This window comes from Vigna radiata, chromosome 11 (assembly GCF_000741045.1).
Source record: "Vigna radiata var. radiata cultivar VC1973A chromosome 11, Vradiata_ver6, whole genome shotgun sequence".
NCBI lineage: Eukaryota > Viridiplantae > Streptophyta > Magnoliopsida > Fabales > Fabaceae > Vigna > Vigna radiata.
In genome coordinates this window covers 550,740-571,334 of record NC_028361.1, presented here as the reverse complement: position 1 = coordinate 571,334, position 20,595 = coordinate 550,740, and the positions used below count along the sequence as shown (strand labels likewise).

The window sequence follows — 20,595 nt, the reverse complement described above, 5'->3', positions numbered from 1 at the left end:
ACGCATTCATGCTCACACTTGGTCTATTCTCTTGTGTCTTGTACTCGTCTCGAACATTTCCACACCCAACTGGTTTTTGACTTGAGATCGATGAAGATTGGCTTGAGACCGTTCCTTTCCCCTATTGCTCCCAACCTCTTTCTCCGCACAGCATGGTATGCGTGTTTCCCTTCAATCACGTTTTCTTGATTCTTCTAAACTTTACTAAAAATCATATTTTTCGTACTCAACACCAACTTCACTGATAATGGGTTACTCGTTGCAGCTGTTCTATAGGGCTTGCGCTTCCCATGTATTCCACTTTTAAAGCTATTGAGGACAATGATCCATATCAACAACAGAGATGGCTATTGTATTGGGCACGTTCTGATTATTCTTCAACCTACATTATCTCGTTGAAGAGAGCTAAATTGACCAATTCATTTTTTTTGTTTTATTATTTTCTGTTGATTTGATTGGTATTACACTACTAGCGATGGGTGCGACATTGCAGCTTTAAAAATCTGTAGAATACATGTATCGAGATCACAGGATGAGTAGAAGGCACAGGCTCAACTAGTTTTTGACTTGATGCAGGAACGGACTGTGATGAACCCTAATTGCAATTGCCCAGAAATTTTCAATTCGCAGATTTTATTTGTCGTGTTTGGTGTTCATGATGTTTGAAGGTGTTTGATGAACCCTAATTACAATTGCCCATAAATTTCCAATTCGTAGATTTTACGTAGATTTTACCCAAATTTGTATCTGACCAAAAATTACCCCTAACTCATTCTTTAATCCAACCCTAATTATATTCATTTACACGTCATCATTATATATTTTTTTAAAAATAAATTACAATGCCAAATGAACTTAACGCCACCGTTAACAAAAAGGAATAATTTGAACAATTTTTGCAAAAGGTAGAACTTAAGTGAACTTTTAAAAAAAAGGGACCCCTTTGAACAAACCCTCTGAAAGGAGAGACCAAAATAGGTATTAAACCTTAAAAATAACTTGCATACACACGTTTTCTACATAATATGATTTACAAGGAAAATAAATTAATACATTTAACTATTCATGAAGTATATATATTACTTATGTTTAAATAAAATTCAACCAAAATTATAAAAAATTTGGAGAACATAATTGCTTAGTTCAGTGGATTAACTAGATTTTAATTATTTCAATTGAATATATTAAATAAGCTTATTATGAGTAATGATTTATTAAACAAAACCTCTCCTCTTCCAAATTCTAAATGGGAAGACATGAATTTAGATACAATACTTTCAAAATTATAACAAAATGTTTAATGTTACATCTTAAACTATACCTTGACAATTTCAAATCTCAATTTCTTAGATACGATAATGAAAGTAAATTATACTATTGCTCCGAATTACCTATGTATCTACCTCATCGATGTTGGAAATGAAAAATAAATGTAGAATGAGATTATAAAAGCTATATTATAAATAAAAGAGAAATAATATTCATATCATGCAACCAGTACATATATGGCATATATGACCCCAGGGATGTATCCAAGCAGCGTCAGCAGCAAATCTATCCAGAATTCAATCTGCATAATTCCAAAAACAAAATTACATAAATCAACTCAATCAAATAACAACAATGTAAAACAAAATAATAGAAACATAAATCAATTCAATCAAACAACAAAAATTAATCAGAATCAAATCCCAGATATAAAATAAAATCATAGAAACATAAAGAAGGAAGAAAACAAGGAGAAGGTGAATACACCACAGCCATAACGGAGGAAAACACCAACGGGAGGTAAAAGGATTGCTAATATCACTTCAATAAAAGTTTCAGAACCCATAATCACCACTTTAATTCTCTCTTTTTCTCTCTTACTTGAACTTTGTTGTTATCAGTGAGAAAGAGGAAATACAATCAGATCAGATCCTTACAGGAAATGTGTGTTGTTGAAGAAAATAAGAACGGTTACGGTGCCAGAATTGTAGCACCCAAAATGACACGTGTGTTAGACAAGTAACAGGTGTTTATATTTCCCTTAGCTACTAGAATGAAAAAATATATAAAAGATTAAATATTATAATAATGTATATAATTGTTTATTAAAATAAAAAATAATATATGTTTTTATCTTTTAGTTATATTGAATGATAATATTAGGGTTTCAGTATTTTTTATTTAGGTATTGTTTGTTTTGTTGATAAAATTTTATTATGATCACATTCTTTTATTTAGGTACCTCAGAGCAAAAAGCTTACATTCTTTTCATACAAAGTTAACTGTATTTTAAGCTAACTTTGTTCATGTACAAATAGGGTGTTTATCATTGCTGGATGAAGAACTGTATGATAATCAGCTGTCCCTATAAACATACAAACTAAGAAACTTCTTAAAGAGTCATTTCATTGTTAAAAAAAAATATTACATTTCTAATTGATAAAATATAAAAATATTTGAAACAAGTATAGTACAAATGTCCAGAAGAATTATATAAGTAAAATAAATAAAATTTTATTAAAAAAATATATATTGTATTGAGTTGAATATGATCGTGAAATAAATATTTAGTAAATATTATTAAAATTTAAGAATTTTGGTTCAATTATTGAAAGTTGTTTTTTGAAATGTACGACTTTATTAATTGAACTATTAATGCAAAATAAAAATTAAAAAAAGTGATAAATAAATATTGAGAGCATAGTAGTAAGTGTGAAAAAGAGAAAAAAAAAATTAAAATCTCATGTGTTTGGTCATCCTGGTTTATCGCCTGAAGCACGTGACACGTACAATGGGAAAGGTCACAAACACATGAGAAGGCCAACTTAGGATTTGAAAACGTTGCACAAACTCCATCTCTCCCATGTGAGTCAGTCCGCGGGCCTTTATTACCTTGCTAGAGAACCGGCATTTGTTTGTCAAATCAACCAATCTTGTCTTATACGATGCATTAACTTAATTAATTACCTCTTAGTTTTACTAATCACAATTTACACACCTTATAAATGGGAGTTTTGTGAGCTTTCTCCAAGTTTGGGTGATGGAGTTAATCAAAACTCAGAGATGAGATACATGAATGAGAAAACAGAGATGGGAAGAAGAAGAGGGAAAGAATCAAAATCATACACACTTCCTTCATCACCCTCTCACTCATTCTCCTCTTCTTCGTCTTCGGATTTCGAGTTCACAATCTCAATCTCACCGCGCAAATCCTCCACCGCACTCTGCCCCGCCGATGAACTCTTCTACAAGGGTCAACTCCTCCCTCTCCATCTCTCCCAGCGCATCTCCATGGTCCGCACGCTCCTCCTCTCCTCTGCCAGCACCTCCTCCACTTCCACTGCCGCACGCGACTCTACCGGCAGCAGCTCCAACGACTCTCACTCCTCCTTCACCAGTGACCTTGCACTTTTTCCCGACTGCGACTCTTCTCGTCCTAGCTCCGTAACAGAGGAAGACGAGTTCAAGCGTCTCAATAACAGTACCGGTAACAGTAACAGCAACAACCACCCCTGTTCCATCTCCAAGAAGTCTCATAAGTTCTTTTTCTCCAGATTCTCCTCCGTTTTCCGCAAGGAAAACAACCTACAAGCCAAAACCCGTGACCTAGACAGTGCCTCTGCTAACTCCTCGGTGAAGCGGATGAGCGTCACCGCCAGGGAGGTTATCAGGAAGTATTTCAAGAAGGTCAAGCCTCTCTACGAGAAGCTCTCCCAGAAACAGCAGAGGTCCGGGCAGTTAAACACGGCGGAGGGTGCAAGTGCAGTAACAATGACTTCTGTTTTTTCTCTTTTAACTAAGACCGAGAGATCTACCAAACTCTCGGAAGGTACCAAGGCAGGGAGAAAAGAGAGTGCGAGTGCGCTTTCTCATTCTTTCTCGGGAAATCTCAGATATCCCAGAAGAAGAAGCTGTGTTTCTAGTTGTCCTTCTTCCATGAGATCATCGCCCAATCACTCCGGTGTTCTTTCTCAACGAGGTGCTGCTGGTGCTGCAGCTATGTACTGTGGAGACACTTCTTCCATGGAAGAGTTGCAGAGTGCGATCCAAGGAGCCATAGCCCATTGCAAGAACTCTTTGATTCAGAGCAAAACAATGGTGAGTAACGAAATCTAAATCTAAATCTAAATCTAATCTAATAAAGTAGTCAAGTCAAATCCATGCAGTTTCTTTCTATTCCATTGTCAATGTTCAAAATCCATGTTCCATCAGATGAATTAATTAACCACAAGGTTTGGTCAATAATCAGAAAATATTTTCTTTTACCTTGGAGTATTTGCGGTGGGGTGAAGTTAGAAATTTGCATGTGACTATATTTTGGGAGTTCCATTTAAATTTGGCAACAAAGATGAACATGGAAAGTGGAACAAGTTCTTATTTGACTGGCATTGTAGCCTTGGAAATTTGAAAAGTTATGGTCTGTATAATTTATTGCATAACAGTGACTTGGCTCTAGTGGTAGTAATTGCTCTGCAAAGCTAAATTGGCACCATGTGGCTTGGAGTTTTATTGAGATGAGATTCCATTTGTAACGTTACCTGAGCTAGCTACCTTCACAAAATAATTTTCGATTACCTAGCATCATCATCATCATAATAATAATTTCATATTTCTATCCCGAAATCCAAGTTGGTGTATTATAGGTATATAAAACTAATAAAAACAACATCACATTGAAATACGGTCTCATCCTGCATGTGCGTAAATTAAAAGGAAGATTCAAGCCTTCTGGTGTGATTAAGAAGTTATATTCAATGTACATTTTTGTTTAAAGAAGCAAGTAGGAAGCTTCTCTACAAGTTTCCATCTGTTATGTGTATATATGATTTAGATATTTTTATTTATTTCTATATAATTGAAATTAATGCCTAAATCTAAAGTTATTTTCACGATCAGTAATATAATAATACTATTTCATATCACTTTGCGCATCACATTCACCTTTTATTGGAACACAATTTCAGAGCATAATACAATTACAAGAGAAAGTATCATTAATCCTTAATTCTGTACAATAAGAAAATTTAACACATTAATCTTGGATGAAAGGTTCACTTTTACAAGTATGACATTTTTTTTTTCTGACACCTTATTTATTAACAACCATTCGGCCCAATTAGTATTTAACGTCACAAACTGGTGCAACCCATTCCCCTTGTTTGGTCCATTAAAATAAGACATAAAAACAGTTGAAAATTTACGATTAATTTATTTATTAATTAATATTTTTTAACCAACATATCATACTTTAAAATTACTTGCTTTGGAACGAAGATAAAATTATATTTTTTATCTGTAACTTTGTGATATATTTTTGGGAAAATAATGTTTGTTTTAAACCCCAAAATAATGTTTGCTACAAAAATCTTATTCTAACTTGTTCTTTTCTTGTTGCTAGTTTGTTTTCATTTACTAAATTAAATACCAATGTTATTTGCAATATTATCACAGATGGAATTAGTTTTCGTATTTAATAATATCACAAAATTGATGGTTTCTTAAACCATTTGAAGTTAGGTTAGGGAAGTGAATTTCGAGTATTGGAGATTAAAAATGATCGAAATGGAATGCACATGGTCTCTCTTGATTAACAAGACTTGTCACATGTCATTGATTTGCCTAGTGAAGCAATAAGTGACAAAAGAAAGAAGTAAACGTGTTTTTAATATTCCACGTTTTCTGATTCACCCACCCCATATATTTCCTTTCTTACATTCACGTGATTAAAGGCTTTCATTATGTTCTTGTCATTATATTATTGCAGCTTATAATTGTTCTCATGTTTCTACAATTTCATGTAACTTCCCTGTGTCATTTAAGTATGATTAACTTCTAAAACCAGTAAGTACTTTTGGTAAGTAATTATTAAGAAATTTAGCTTGTTGGAATAGTTAGATATATACTTACTCTCCTTTTTCACATCAATAAGGACAACATTTATAAACCAAATGGCATTCATAAACATGTTTTTTTCTTTAATTTTAAGTGAAAATTATAATTGTTACCATGGGCTTAAAGCTAACCGGATGGAGTGACATGTAGCATGGGTGAAACTGAATGGATGGATCTGTATGAAATTGTCTCTCGATCGCTCGGTTCCGACAATTTTTAAACAGATTTAAGACGTAATTAAAGTCACAACAACTACGGTCAGACAGTTAAGATTGTATTAATCTTCATCCCAATTCAACAAAACAATAATTGATCATTTATTAAAATATTTAACCAATTTAGTTATTCATATTTAGAAACACATAAATTTAATCTTTTTATCAAATCTTTGTTAAGTTTATGTAATGTTTCAAACATGTCGAAATAGAAATGTATCAAATAATATAAATAATTCAAATAATATAATTGAATAAACTTAACCAAATTTAATAAAAATGATTAGATCTTTACATATTTCTAAAAGTGAGAAATTAAATTAGACAATTTTTTTTGAGAAATAACTAATTTTAATTTTTATCGAAAGATAAAAAAACAAAAACTAGAAGTACATTTGGTAGGTAATTATTAAGAATTTTAGCTTATTGGAACAGTTAGATATATGACTATCTTTTTTCAAATCAATAAGGACAAAAAAAATTTACAAACCAAATATTCATAGATAATTTAGAGAATTTGACAGGCCACAGCCGTCTCTGCTCATTGTTTTCATCCACATCACAAAAACACTCACATTACAACTATGTAATATTAACAAAGTGACACAATAATTGCTGTAGGTACTCATTCATCATGGTATGTTGTGTGAGATGCTCCAAAGGGTGTAAAATCTGGTGTGGCAGTGCCATTCTTGTGGTGATTTTGTTAGTCACAGTGATGGTGGTATTATTCTTCACCGTCTTCAAGCCTAAAGACCCAGACATCATCCTCCAATCAGTTAAACTCGAACGTTTCAAACTAGAGTTTCCAACTCTTGGACTAAACATATCATTGGGCGTAGTGGTCACAGTAGAAAACCGCAACCATGGAAGCTTTACCTACCAGAACAGCACAGCACATGTTTATCATCGAGGAACTCTGGTAGCCGAGGCTCCACTGCATGAGGACACTATTCCATCTCGTCATGATCATAACATAACCATGTCCTTCTCTACTTTTGCAGACTTCAACAAACTTACGGATTTATTCACGGATTATTCTACGGGTGTTATAAATTTTACCTCAACAGTCTCCTTATTCGGGAAAGTCGACGTCTTGAACCTCTTCAAGATGAAAGCTTCCAGTTACAACGCCTGCTCTTTCTCTCTTTTTGTCAATCACCAGACCATCAATTCTTACTGCAACTTCCAATTCAAGTTATGAAGTTTTTTTCTTAAATTTTCTGTTATACTGTTGTTTGATTTGTTTTACTATATCTGTTCTGTTTATCATTCAAATGCGTTTATATTGTTTGTTATATATTAATAAAAATTGTTAAAAATCTTGTGTTTTTTTTTATGAATACATGTACAAATTATTGGTAGAAATTTTGATACACTTAGTTTAAATAATTGATAAATATAAATAATCAAATTAAATGGAGAAGTTTCTAAATATTATATTAAGTAAAGAGTAACGTTATGATAACATATTTCTTATTTATTTGACATAAAATATAAAAATAAAATGATTACAAAACTATAAATTTTTATATTATTTAAAAAAAATATAGTATAAAAAAATAAAAAAATTTAAATATGTTACGTAATATTTTTTTAACGTAAAATATAAGAACTTGACTAAAGTTCCTGTTCATTATGCATTGATAATGCTTTTTTTTTTTAATTTAATTTTGTTTCATAAGAAAAGGTGGCTATATTTTTTTACCTTTTAAATTAGCTGAAATTCAAATATTTATTTTTTTAGATTTATTTAATATAGATATATAATATACGAAATTTAAATTAGAATAGTTTTAGAATGGACCCAACGTTGGTGGTCGACCCAATTAGTTCTGAAGTCTCTTTCTGCTGTTTGTCCTTTGACTTCGCAGACGCTTTAATTGAATGTAAATAAATGCCCATAGATTTAACAATAAATTAAAATTTTGGTCTTTAATATTTTATAATGTTCAAATTTCTGGTTTAATATGTGTTATTTTTGAGTTCTAATTTGACTACTCAATATATACATACATTTATCATACTTCAAAGAAATATTTTAATTAATCAAAATGTAAACAGAATAAATAAATGGAAAAAATAAATTAATGTTAGTTATGCCAATGAAAAAATATGTGTTCGTTTAAATTACTTTGAACCAATACTTATTTCTATTACTAATATAATATAGTATTGGTGTAATATATTTGATATTGAAACTATAAAATTTATCTTTCTAATTTTAAAATTAAAATATTAAGTCAATCGTGATAATTTAAAAGAATTAGTCCAGCTAAAGTTTAAATATCCTTAATCTTTAATAAATAATTAACATAAATAGTTTTTTAAAATTTGGTGAGAATCTAAAATTAGAAAAAAAAAGTTGTGTTTAACTCCTTAACCATTAAAAATATTTTTAGGATTTGTTTCTTATAATTTTCACAAATTGTTTCCATGTAACGAGCTGAGAATGTATTATGTGTAATAAGAATATTAAAACTAATTAAATTTTAAGTTTTCGCAAATTTGATAAATTTTATTATTGTTGAATATTAAAAGAAATATATATTTTTGATTAAGATTCTGCCATTTAATTTTATTATTAAGTGTATAGTTTATTATTTTTTGTCACGTATTATTTTATATAATTTTTATAAAATTATAAAATAATAAGTTACAATATTTGTCGAATATATGATTTTTGTTATCAGAAAAATCAAACATAATTAACTCCAATAAAAAAAATATAATTTTCAAGTTTATATAAAGTTAAAATTGAATTAAGTCATAAAAATAAGATATTCGGATGAAATATCATAGTATATTTTAAAATATTAATAACTAGCTAAGCATAGTTATATTACTATGATTAAGAATTAAGAATAATGTTTATTATTTATAAAAGATAGGTATAAATGCCTGTGGGCATAGTTGGACAGTGAAAAGAAAAAGACAAAAGGGACTGGAGGCAATTTCGGAATTACCCCTCCTATCTGGCACTCACTGGCGTGTTCAAATCCCGAATTCCATTTGGAACACTCTTTTTTTTGCTTCTTCTGCCTCTTCTTCTATTGCGCTAATAGTTTCTCAACGCTTTGGGTTGCGTCTCCCAGAGACAGAGGGACCTTCTCCTCCTTCTTCTTCTTCTCCTTCTTCTCTTCGTCCATGGACCTTCACAACCGACCAGATCACTGTTTTCCGGAGAAGAAAGGTCAGAAGAGGAAGTTGGAGGAGGATTTCGAAGATGACCGACAGATCTCCGCCCCTCCCACCGGCCACGCGAGAGACGCCCTCCTCTCCGACGTCAAGGAACAGGTCATCGTTCTTGATTCAACCTTCTCATGGAAGGAATCCGATCGTGCTGCCGCCAAGCGCGCCACGCACGCTCTCGCGGATCTCGCCAAAAACGGTACATCTATTTGTCATCTTGCTTCATTTGTTTTTGTTTTATTCTTTCGCAGAATTCGGTTCTCTGCTGGTTCCGTCCGTTGTTGCGCTTCATTCGGTGCTTGTTTTTGTTTGCAGAGGAAGTGGTGAACGTGATTGTTGAAGGAGGCGCAATTCCTGCTTTGGTTAAACATCTTCAAGCGCCTCCTCTGGCTGGAAGCGACCGGTTGCAGAGGCCAATGCCGTTTGAGCACGAGGTTGAGAAGGGAAGTGCTTTCGCGCTTGGACTTCTCGCAGTCAAGGTAATTTTACTTATCCTCTATGGTGACTGTTAGGAATTATTGCAACTTAGCTTCTTCATGCCTTTGATTTGACAAGCTCTAAAGTCTATATGATTCAATGTTTTAATTGTATTGTGATATAAAGTTTTACGTTGAGTTAGCTTACTAGTGATAGTAATTTCCTTTTTTAAACTCTGTTCACACCAGAAATTGTTTTAATGTTATCGTTTTCACTGAACGGCGTGAATGGTATAGTAGTTACTGTATTGTAGAAGGAAGCTTTGAAGATAATGCATGATGGTCTAATATGTGGTGTGAAATGAAATGCCTTCTGCAGCCGGAGCACCAGCAGCTCATCGTTGACAGCGGTGCTTTGAAACATCTCGTTGATCTTTTAAAGAGACATGAAAATGGCTTAACATCTCGTGCCATTAATAGTCTAATTCGTAGGGCTGCAGACGCGATTACTAATCTTGCGCACGAGAACAGCAGTATTAAGACTCGTGTCAGGTATGCTTCTTCGAGTCCCACCATGCAATTGAAATTTAATTTGGAATGGTTTTATCTTATGATTATCTGGAGTTAATTTGTAGGATGGAAGGTGGGATTCCACCGCTCGTTCATTTACTTGAATTTGCGGATACAAAGGTGCAAAGAGCAGCTGCTGGTGCACTGCGAACCCTTGCTTTCAAAAATGATGAAAATAAAAATCAGGTTAGCGGTCTTTAGTAATGTTGGGAATTGAAATTGACTTACATATGATACGAATGAGTCACATAACATCATGACATGTAGATTGTTGAATGCAATGCCCTTCCAACTCTGATTCTAATGCTTCGTTCAGAAGATGCTGCTATTCATTATGAAGCGGTATTGCTTGTGCCACCGTAATTCTAAACTTCAATTTTGCAATATTGTTGACTTTGATCTTTGCACTTATCTTACTGGAAACTTGCAATGAATTTTATTGAATTACAGGTTGGTGTGATTGGAAATCTGGTCCACTCTTCTCCTAACATAAAAAAAGAAGTTATTCTTGCTGGAGCCCTACAACCGGTCATCGGATTACTTAGGTATATTCTTACTTTACCCCATGGAAAACTGCTATGCACATCTCTTCCCTTCTCCCGTGTTTCGTCTCTTTGGTTAATTTGTATTGCTATTATAACTCAAAGTTCCTTTTTTCTTTCCAATAATTTTCCGTTATATATATTACTGAAAAAGATGTCTTTCTATTAACCTATTCTAATACTGTATGATGAAACAGCTCCTGTTGCTCTGAAAGCCAGAGGGAAGCAGCCTTGTTACTTGGACAGTTTGCAGCAACTGATTCAGACAGCAAGGTAAACAGTAACTTTAGTTTTTCTAATAACTTCATGATTTGAACTGAATGTTGAGGGACAGAAAGGTATAAAGGGATAACCCTAACACGTCTGTTTTTATGTTTGTTTACTGGTGAAAAACGGGATGTGAACAATTTTATGCATTTATTTTTAGTTTGGATTCTGATAAGTACTCAAGCATTTGGGGAACCAACCCTCAAAAGCTAGCTATTGAAGAGTGAGAGTCAAACACTTAGATACTTCATTGAGCATCCCATACTACTTGTTGCAAACTAAGGCATATAATAGCACTGCCCCTAAGAGCTGACTAGTTAGAACTCTCCGCAAGTAGCCCTTTACAAGATATCGACAACCGTCTCTAATATAAGTACCTATGTTCTTGGGAAAATGACGTGACTTGGAAAAAAAAATGAATGTGTATTTTCTTTTTGTGAATAAACTAGCAATCCTTAGTATTAGTATATTCTGTGTTTTGTTTGGACATAAGGCTAGTGAAGGAAGTGCTTGTCTAGTCCCTTCCCACCACACTCTCTTTATAACAAGAGGTTATGTACTCATTTTGATAACTCTGGTTGAATAAAATTCGTGTGTTCTTATCTTGAGTGTGTCATATCTCAAATAGCGAACATCTTTCTCTTTTACTTATCTCTTGTGTGGTGCATTAAGGTTAATCAGAGTTCAGGAAGTATAGAGTTTTCTCTCTTAAGGTTTATTATATTGTGAGCTAGTTCGCAAGCGATAATTCCCCATACTTGTTCATCTCATGGATTTGAGTGTGCACGGTTCTTTCCCAATTTGTAGCGTTCGTGATTCTTATCTTGTGGGTTAGGTCACAAATGACGAATCACCATCTTGTTTATCTCATGGAATTTGAGTGGTGCAAGGTAGTGTATTCTTGAATCTTTTTCTTTCCATGGCTTCTGCAAAATTGAAGATCACATTTTATCCAAGAATTCTTGAAATAATTGTTCCAAGAATTCATCTAGGAGATCTTCCTTGATCCTCCCTACCCAGGCAAGCCTCCCTTGGGTTTTCATCAGAAACTCACCTCAAAAGCTAGCTATTAAGGAGGGGAACCAAACACTTAAATACTTGATTATGCATCCCATACTGACTTAGGCACCTCCTAATATGCAAGTTCGTTGCGTAGCTTATTTCTGAATAGGTGGCTTAGTGGGTGTTAATTCATCAACGTTTTGTGTATCATGTATCTCTGTTTTTAATCTTACCTTTTTTGTTTGATTTTGTAGGTTCACATTGTTCAGAGGGGTGCTGTCGGACCTCTGATAGACATGCTTCAGTCTCCTGATGTTCAGCTAAAAGAAATGTCTGCTTTTGCGTTGGGGAGACTGGCCCAGGTTATTTCTTTTCCCTCATCTTTTCCATGTAAGAATTCACATTTGCGCATTTCCAATTTATAGTTTTCAATAGGAAATGGTAACACATATTCTATGATTTCATCTGTGTAAGTATTATAAATTATATTCTTGGCAATGAATTAGTTTTCAGTTTGTCTTTCTAGTTTAAGTTGTTGACATAAATTTTGTGCATTTCTATGTGTTAAGTTTTGTACTAATTCTTGTCTTAGAACATAATAGTCATCTTTCTATTATGTTGTATTACTTACAGCTTTATACAAGCAAGTGTTATGCACTCTTTCTGAGTACTGTTTCCTTTTTAGCACCATAACCTGAAGATATTCAATTTTAAATTTCAGGACACACATAACCAAGCTGGTATTGCACACAATGGTGGCTTGATTCCATTACTGAAGCTTCTTGACTCAAAAAATGGGTCTTTGCAACATAATGCTGCTTTTGCTCTTTACGGCCTTGCAGATAATGAGGTAAAATAACTGAGTTCTAACAAAAGATCATCTGTCTTGACGGTAGTAAAGCTTATTACTTGATGTTAAAGTAAAATAACTGTTCCTTTTTATATTTTTTATTTTGTCCCATAGGATAATGTGGCCGATTTTATTAGGGTAGGTGGAATTCAGAGACTGCAGGATGGAGAGTTTATTGTTCAAGTAAGTTTGCTTTGTTGATAGCCATTCTGTTTCTCCTGTTTCATGGTTTTTGCATTTGCCCTTTGTTGCCTATATCATTGGGAGTTCAGTGCTTTAGATATTGCATGCAAATTTTATGTTCTTAGAAACACTCTGATAGATACGAAATCGGTTTCTCTTGCAGGCAACTAAGGATTGTGTTGCAAAGACATTAAAAAGATTAGAAGAAAAGATTCATGGGCGAGTACGTACCATTTCACATTCGCTTGTTCTTTGATACATTTTACTGAAATTAATATGGAAATGGTTGGGATGCTACTACTGTATTAATTATTAATTATACAAAAATAACAACAATCTAGCCTTATCCTACCAGTTTGAATTCTATATCCTGTTCAGATTTGTAATGTATTAATTGTCTTTGCAGGTGTTGAACCATTTGTTATATCTCATGCGAGTCTCAGAGAAGGCTTTTCAAAGAAGAGTTGCTTTGGCTCTTGCTCACCTTTGTTCTGCAGATGACCAGAGAAAAATATTTATTGATCACCATGGTATGCATCTTCTTAATCAAATATTTTGTTTAAGTTTGATGTTTGTTGTTTTTTTGAACCTTTTTCTGTATGTTTTATTGCCTTTCCTCTTCTATATGAATCCAAGCAACTGCCCTTACAGGTTTGGAATTGCTTATGGGGCTTCTTGGCTCGTATTATAATCCTAAGCAACAACTTGATGGAGCTGTGGCTTTATGCAAGTTGGCCAATAAAGCCACGACTCTGTCTCCTGTGGATGCTGCACCCCCATCTCCCACACCCCAGGTAGTCATATATAATATTTGACTTGTTTTCATCCTTCAGCATCATTGCTAAGTGGTTGGCTGCCTTTTTCCTATATTTTCATTTGGTCTCTATGTTTTGCTTATATATGATGTTTTTAGGTTAAATTTTCTTTGCTGTCCTTTTCATGATGATATATGGAAATCTGTTCCTGTTTGTTTTTACTTTTTTTTCTTTTTTATATTTATAGCATCACCGTGTACTCACCAACATGTGTGATAAGGCTGTTATTAACTGTGGCTAATTAATTTTTCAAATCCTACCTGATATGACCAAGTAAGCAAGGACTTTTGTCATTTTGTATTAAGGCTTAACTGTTAGCAGGGATGTAAACCTCTAGCATAACTGATAAAACGCCCTGCTTAGATGCTGGGCCTTCCCTTTTAAAGCAATTGGGCATGGATGACTGGGCTGAATTGACCAAATAACCCAACGTGCTCTTCATGACCCTTTGTGCATATAATTTTCACTCTTCTAGAGGATGTCTTTGAATGCAGAGATAATTTTCACTGATGGACTGCTTACTTTCTGTCTCGTGTCTTGATAATCCTGGATCCATTTGGTGTTTTTAAAAGTTTTAATGCCTGTGATGCTAGATTTTTCTTGTTACAGGTCTATTTGGGAGAGCAGTATGTAAACAATGCTACCTTGTCTGACGTTACATTTCTAGTTGAAGGTAGATGGTTTTTCATTTACATTGTTTTCTTAAACCTTTTTGCTTGGAGAGCAATTCACCTAGAATGCAGTGTTGTTGTAGCTGCAGTTGACATTTGTAGATAACTTAGTATTTTTGTTCTTTGCTGTAGGCAAACGATTTTATGCTCACAGAATTTGTCTGCTTGCATCTTCAGACGCATTTCGTGCTATGTTTGATGGAGGTTATAGGGTGAGTATATATTGATATTAAGGGTATCATATGTCTCCTCTCGCACACCTTTTCCTCTCACTGACTCCACGATTTCATAATAAACATCGTGTATAATCTGTTATTTTGGTTTTTAAATATAGCTGTTGGATATTCATTTCTTAATCTTATTATATAATAGCGCGCCCTGCTGTGTAAATTACCACAGATTCAATTATGTCTCTAGTTTTCTTTTCCTCTCACCTAACAATAGCAATAGAAAAGAAATATTTCATATCTCAGCACAATAATTATGATATGCAATTCCATTATTGTATGACAGGAGAAGGAGGCACGGGACATAGAGATTCCAAACATTAGATGGGAGGTTTTTGAGTTGATGATGAGGTCAAATAAAGCCTACATTCACATGCTTTATGAAAGTTGTGCCGTGAAAGCTTGTAATAATTTGTGAAAAACTTAAGTCATATTGCTTTTATTTCTCCAGATTTATATACACGGGATCAGTTGAGATCACGCTTGACATTGCCCAAGATCTCCTCCGAGCAGCTGATCAATATCTTTTAGAAGGACTCAAGAGACTCTGTGAGTACACGATTGCGCAGGTCAGCTAAGAATTTTTATTCACACATAAATACACAATCTTGACACTTGTCCTCGTGCTCTACTATAAGACTGGAAAGTGGATTTCTCTGATTTGATGTTTTGGTCCCAGGATATATCACTTGAGAGCGTATCAAGTATGTATGAACTTTCTGAAGCATTTAATGCTATATCGTTGAGGCACACCTGCATCCTTTTTATCTTGGAACACTTTGATAAATTGAGTGTAAAGCCAGGGTAAGTATCTGATTCCTCTAGAATGTATACAAGATGTCTGTAATAAGTAAACAAAATGTAAGCGGGAGGTTTTATTCTAGTTGCATCTACTTTTACTACCTATTTCTCTTTATTTTCCTTGTAGTTTTGAGAGTTTGTGTCAAGCTAAAAGGAGTTCAGATATTGAAAGTTTGGGGCTACTTAAAATTCTTTTAAATGACTAAATAAAAAATTATATGCCTACCGTGTCCAATAAATAATTAGTGTTTGACTTGATTTCATTTCTGTTTCCATTTTAATTAAGTTCTATTTCATTTAAAAAGCGGGTTTGGCGTTATTTTTATATGTATTCATGTGAGAAATGGGGTGGACATTAATTGGTTATCAAAATATGAAAAGCTGCACGCTGCCTTTTTTCGGGGAGGGCAGATTGTATTTTGTTCAACATGTTGCTTATCTTTCTTTTTTCTGCTATAAGTTGCTATATTCTTAGTTTTGTTTGCTGCTTTTGACAAATATGATAGACAGGGATCTTAAACTTTGTTACGTAATATATACCGACCTCTGGTTTGAAATTAATTGAATAATTAAGCTTTGGTAGGATAAATAAATCACAAATATGATGAATATATTTCATTTTTACATTTCTATGGTTTCTGTCTTTCTAAAATTTTTGTTCATACCAATTATTTGCAGACACTCCCATCTGATTCAGCGTATAATACCTGAGATCCAGAATTACTTTGTTAAGGCCCTTACAAAGGCCAATTCCAACAATCAACCGTAGCATTTCCTGTTCTATTTGACATCTAACCAGTTGCAATGTACATAATGCGGTCAATGTTAATTGAACCTGAAGTCTCCTGGATTGAGTGCGGCATGGCTTAAAAAGTTCTAACATCAGGTCTACGTTCTTTTCTGATGCAGTGTAAGTCCCTTCTAGGCTTTAGTTGTAACGTCATTCTCGTAGATGTAGCAAATGACCTTCACGAACATTGTTTTTTTCTTGCGCAATATTGTGATGGTTATGACTTCATAGTGTTCTCTTTCTCAATTGATTTGGCATTATAATTGTTGTGTTTCTGAGAGTAGTATAGGTTGCTCAAGTACCTCATGTATATATGACAATTGGGTATTTGTCTGTAATGTGGCAAATACAAGTAGTTTTAACGCAAATTAATTGCAAAATGCAAATTCATCATTTAAAGTGGCAAATGCATAATTTGGATATCCAATTACTTGTTTGACCATGATAAATTTAATTAATTGCTGCTTATAGAATTGGCTGCATGTAATGCTGTATGGAATGAAAAACACCTATATCCAAAATGAAAAATTCTCTCAAATCAGTGGACATCCAAAATCTTCTGAACATCTTTCCTGCTTTATGATGGTCTAGGAGAATCTTCTATAATATTTTGATGCACTTTGACCAATCAAAACATGTGAAATGAAAATTGAATGTGTCGTCAGATTAAGTAGTAAAATCTAAATCTTTTGTCTGGATATATCAGAAGTTGTGGTGAGTTTAAAGAATCCCCTCAACTCACTCCCAACGGTGTACTTTCAATTGGAATGGGCCAATCGGCCGAACTCAAGTCTTTTTATGCTCGTTTCATGATTAGAGTAGACTGCAAGTCATTCTTTGACAAGCGGTCTTTAAAGTAGCCTATTTCATTGTTGCCGTTGAAAGCAAATTGATCGAGTCGCATTAGTTTGAAATAATGTCTTCTGATCATTGCCGTTTAATTGAAAGGAGTGCACAGGATGGAGTAACTGTTGATCATTGCATCATGCATGCTTGGTGGATACAGCGTATCTCATTTGGCATTTCCTCCAAAGGATTGAATTTTTGTAGATGAAATTGAGTTGTAGTTATCATTTGAAACATGGTTAAAAGTAGGAATATTAATAGGAAATTCTTAAACTAAAAGAAACACAAATAGACTTATTTATACTCAGATTTAAGGAACTTTTAAACAAGGGAATACACAACTCTACCAAATTTATTTATCCACACACTTAAAAAAAGCCCTTGTTGAAAGCCAAGCAAACAGATGTAGATCTTTCACTGGCGAAGAAAATAAGCAACAATTTTTATCAATCTTTTGGCTTGCTCAGTTTCCGTATCAAACATGTAGTAGACAAGATGCTGCTCTTCCTTTCACTTCCCCATTCCACCCACTCTCCTTCACAGCCTTATACTACAACATTGTTCTGTCCTTAAAGTGCAGGCTGTCCTTACCTGCAACAGCAACAAGCATCTTAGAACCTTGATGAGTCAAGCTAGGAGCCATTGGATTGATCATGGGGTTGTCTAACACACCAGCTGCATCAGAGTACACAAAGTTCCTAATGAAGGACGGATGGGCCTCTTAAAACCTATAATAGGTTTGCGAACGCTAGGCCATGAACTTTTACACCACCTGGTAATGCTTCAACCCCAGCACGCATGTATTATGAACAATATTGACACCGCAGCTATGGCCCTCAACCGATATCTTATGGAGTCACCATGGTTGATGAGCCACTTGTCGCTGTTGGCGGGATTTGGAGTTGCATGGGAAGCAACCCATTTCAGACCAACCCTACAATCATAATAAGCTGCTGGGAGATTTTCTACGCTCTATGGACATGATTATAACATTTGCCTGAGAAGCTACTGGGTTGAAGAGTTTGGTGTTCAGAGCAGAAGCCACCTCCATAGGAGTTAGTTTTAGAAAGAAAAGTGGAGCGAAAAAAAGGAAAGGTTTGTTTGAGAAGAGAATGTCTTGTATGAGAGAGCGGGTGGAGTGAGGGAGGAGTTCTTGGTTGGTTGATGGAGCCATCTTTGTAGACATATAACATTTTAAGAAGAAAAAGGATATTTTTGATAGAGATTTTTCTTTCAAGAACGCAAAATCAGAGTGTCTTCTTTTTTTCCTCTTCATACCATAATATCATTTGTCTGCATAACAAATGATTTTTTTTTATTATTTATTTGATGATTAAACCACATTACTCATACGAGAGGGTAGTAAATTTGAACTATCAAGCAAAATGTATGAAAATAAATAGAAATACTATGATAATTCTTATAAAAACTTTGACTTTTAGTTATATTAGATTAGATCCACACAGGGGGAAAATGCAAAAAATAAAATTTTAGATTTAAAATAATTGTCTTTAAGTAAAGAAGTGATGTGGTTTTAAAACGAAAAACATGAATTAAAAGCTTGGCTTAAAGATTAATGGATGGAAAGTATGTTGCAAATATTTTGCATTTGTCTTTATTATCAATTCAATTTATTCTATTTTAAAATAATTTTAAAATGAAAAAAGCTATTGATGATAAAATGTTATATATATATATATATATATATGCTTCTTAAATATATTTCTTTTCTCCTAAATATGTTGAATTTTTATTTTAAATTATATTTTATCATCTATACAACTTCTATCAAAATTGAATGTGAATAACAAATAATTAAAATGATCATATGTTTATATATAATTATAACAATAAGTAGATAGATAAGAAAATCAGCGTCAAATTTTGAAAATTTAAATTAAAACAATAAAAACAATATCAAATAAAAATAAGAAAGTAAGAAAAACAGAAATATTTGGGACAAAAGACGAGTAATCAAAGGTTGATGACATTATTCTCTTATTCTAAAAAATTGCAACTTCATACAGTATTATTTTATTATAATATTATATTTATATTTATTATTATTATTTTAATATAATACTTTTATTATGAATAGTAGTAATCAAATTAATGAAAGGATGTTTTTCCGTAATCAAATCATGCAGGCATTAAATGTGGCATAATAACGTTAAAGCAATAAAGAGTTAATAAATAAAGAATAATGAACATCATTACAGCATTGAATATAACTCTGGCTCATATCACCACAAAGCAAAAGTAACATCTAAAAACAAAAACATGGTTTTAACGTAGTGATGCAAATTTATTATTTGCATTTAAAACAAGGAAAATATATTTTGAGACTAATTTTTTGACACCATTTTGGTACTGTATACGTATCAAAATGTGATTGAACGATTTTAAATTAAAAAAAAATTTGATTTTTCTCTTCTAAATATACTCTTATTTCAGCTTTTTTAATTTAAAATCATCCAACCATATTTTGACACGTGTGCAGTGTCAAAATGGTATTAAAAATTGGTTTTAAAACATCATTTTCCTTAAAACAAGGAAGATAAGAAATAGAAATATCACAGAAAAGGATGTTTCTAGTGGGTAAGAAAAATCCACCAAGATTTTGACGTGAGTTTCCATATTTATTATTTTTTAATAACTAACTTGTGTATGTCAAGTAACCAATATATTATAATTTTGTAGTTTATGTATATATAACTGGAGTTGTATAAAAATAAAAATATCATTTTAAGATAGGTCTCTTGTATATAATAATAAGAAGTTAAAGAAAATTTTAATTATTATTAATTTAATTTTTTTCCTATGTGATTTTGTTTAAATGATTTATTGAAAAGGAAAATGAAGATATATTTTAAAAAATTGAATATGTTTAATTTTTTTATAATTGTTAAATATAATTTTTAATTTTATCACCTTTGTTTTATTGTCCTTTTTTCTTTTTCCATGTGTTATCTATATTAGTTTGTAGCGAAAATGAATGTTGATCATCAATGCCACAATCTTCTTCACAACAATACTCTTTTTTTAAAATTCTTATAATGCAAGTGAATCTTCATTGAATTATGAAAACACTTTTAAAAATACTGATGAAATTGATGAGATATATGAATATTTGTTAATTAGTAATTTTTTTATGAATTCTTGCTTAATAAGTAAAAATGAATGTGGTTGCGAAGATATATGATATTTTAGTAATTAATTTTTTGAATTTCATTGATATGTCTATTTTTCTCCTCTTTTTATGCATAGGTGGAATGAACACAAGGAAAATTCCTCAACGTTTTGTAAAATTAATGGATGATTTGAATGT

General features: G+C 32.8%; 3 protein-coding genes and 1 pseudogene across 6 annotated transcripts; 2 read left to right on the top strand and 2 right to left on the bottom strand.

Annotated features, from left to right (window-relative positions):
* Nucleotides 1-1,351: 1,351 nt before the first annotated feature.
* Nucleotides 1,352-1,990, bottom strand: LOC106777587 (low temperature-induced protein lt101.2). Its single transcript, XM_014665227.2, has 2 exons — nucleotides 1,754-1,990; nucleotides 1,352-1,570 (listed from the first exon to the last, which is right to left on the bottom strand). Exons 1-2 carry the CDS (start codon nucleotides 1,832-1,834, stop codon nucleotides 1,487-1,489), a joined length of 165 nt encoding a protein of 54 aa, XP_014520713.1. The 5' UTR covers nucleotides 1,835-1,990; the 3' UTR covers nucleotides 1,352-1,486.
* An 870-nt stretch (nucleotides 1,991-2,860) lies between these two features.
* Nucleotides 2,861-6,779, top strand: LOC106777586 (probable membrane-associated kinase regulator 1). 2 transcript variants are annotated; one of them, XM_022787534.1, is made up of 2 exons: nucleotides 2,861-4,086; nucleotides 6,717-6,779. In XM_022787534.1, exons 1-2 carry the CDS (start codon nucleotides 3,052-3,054, stop codon nucleotides 6,762-6,764), a joined length of 1,083 nt encoding a protein of 360 aa, XP_022643255.1. In that variant the 5' UTR covers nucleotides 2,861-3,051; the 3' UTR covers nucleotides 6,765-6,779. The 2 variants fall into 2 exon arrangements, with proteins under 2 accessions (XP_022643255.1, XP_022643256.1); XM_022787535.1 differs by lacking the exon at nucleotides 6,717-6,779 and adding an exon at nucleotides 4,431-4,611 and having other exon boundaries at nucleotides 2,867-4,086.
* Nucleotides 6,780-9,109: 2,330 nt separating this feature from the next.
* On the top strand, nucleotides 9,110-18,488 carry LOC106777585 (ARM REPEAT PROTEIN INTERACTING WITH ABF2). Of its 3 annotated transcripts, none has more exons than XR_002670099.1 (20): nucleotides 9,110-9,486; nucleotides 9,603-9,766; nucleotides 10,083-10,255; nucleotides 10,339-10,459; nucleotides 10,541-10,615; nucleotides 10,724-10,818; nucleotides 11,013-11,088; nucleotides 12,339-12,446; nucleotides 12,806-12,934; nucleotides 13,049-13,117; nucleotides 13,281-13,340; nucleotides 13,524-13,647; nucleotides 13,769-13,911; nucleotides 14,542-14,605; nucleotides 14,736-14,815; nucleotides 15,117-15,181; nucleotides 15,282-15,399; nucleotides 15,510-15,634; nucleotides 16,310-16,541; nucleotides 17,848-18,488. XR_002670099.1 is itself a non-coding variant. In XM_014665225.2 (19 exons), exons 1-19 carry the CDS (start codon nucleotides 9,243-9,245, stop codon nucleotides 16,398-16,400), a joined length of 2,124 nt encoding a protein of 707 aa, XP_014520711.1. In that variant the 5' UTR covers nucleotides 9,110-9,242; the 3' UTR covers nucleotides 16,401-16,814. The 3 variants fall into 3 exon arrangements, 1 of the variants encoding a protein (XP_014520711.1); XR_002670098.1 differs by having other exon boundaries at nucleotides 17,843-18,488; XM_014665225.2 differs by lacking the exon at nucleotides 17,848-18,488 and having other exon boundaries at nucleotides 16,310-16,814.
* On the bottom strand, nucleotides 16,953-18,642 carry LOC106776563 (annotated as a pseudogene).
* Between the last annotated feature and the right edge of the window lie 1,953 nt (nucleotides 18,643-20,595).

Excerpts from the sequence above, each read along its gene's own strand:
- LOC106777587 (XM_014665227.2), bottom strand. The coding sequence starts at position 1,834 with ATGGGTTCTGAAACTTTTATTGAAGTGATATTAGCAATCCTTTTACCT. Across the intron at positions 1,571-1,753 it reads TCCTCCGTTATGGCTGTGGT|ATTGAATTCTGGATAGATTT; the intron begins GTATTCACCTTC and ends GGAATTATGCAG.
- LOC106777586 (XM_022787534.1), top strand. The coding sequence starts at position 3,052 with ATGAGATACATGAATGAGAAAACAGAGATGGGAAGAAGAAGAGGGAAA. Across the intron at positions 4,087-6,716 it reads TGATTCAGAGCAAAACAATG|GTACTCATTCATCATGGTAT; the intron begins GTGAGTAACGAA and ends TAATTGCTGTAG.
- LOC106777585 (XM_014665225.2), top strand. The coding sequence starts at position 9,243 with ATGGACCTTCACAACCGACCAGATCACTGTTTTCCGGAGAAGAAAGGT. Across the intron at positions 10,819-11,012 it reads CCGGTCATCGGATTACTTAG|CTCCTGTTGCTCTGAAAGCC; the intron begins GTATATTCTTAC and ends ATGATGAAACAG. Across the intron at positions 13,648-13,768 it reads AATATTTATTGATCACCATG|GTTTGGAATTGCTTATGGGG; the intron begins GTATGCATCTTC and ends CTGCCCTTACAG.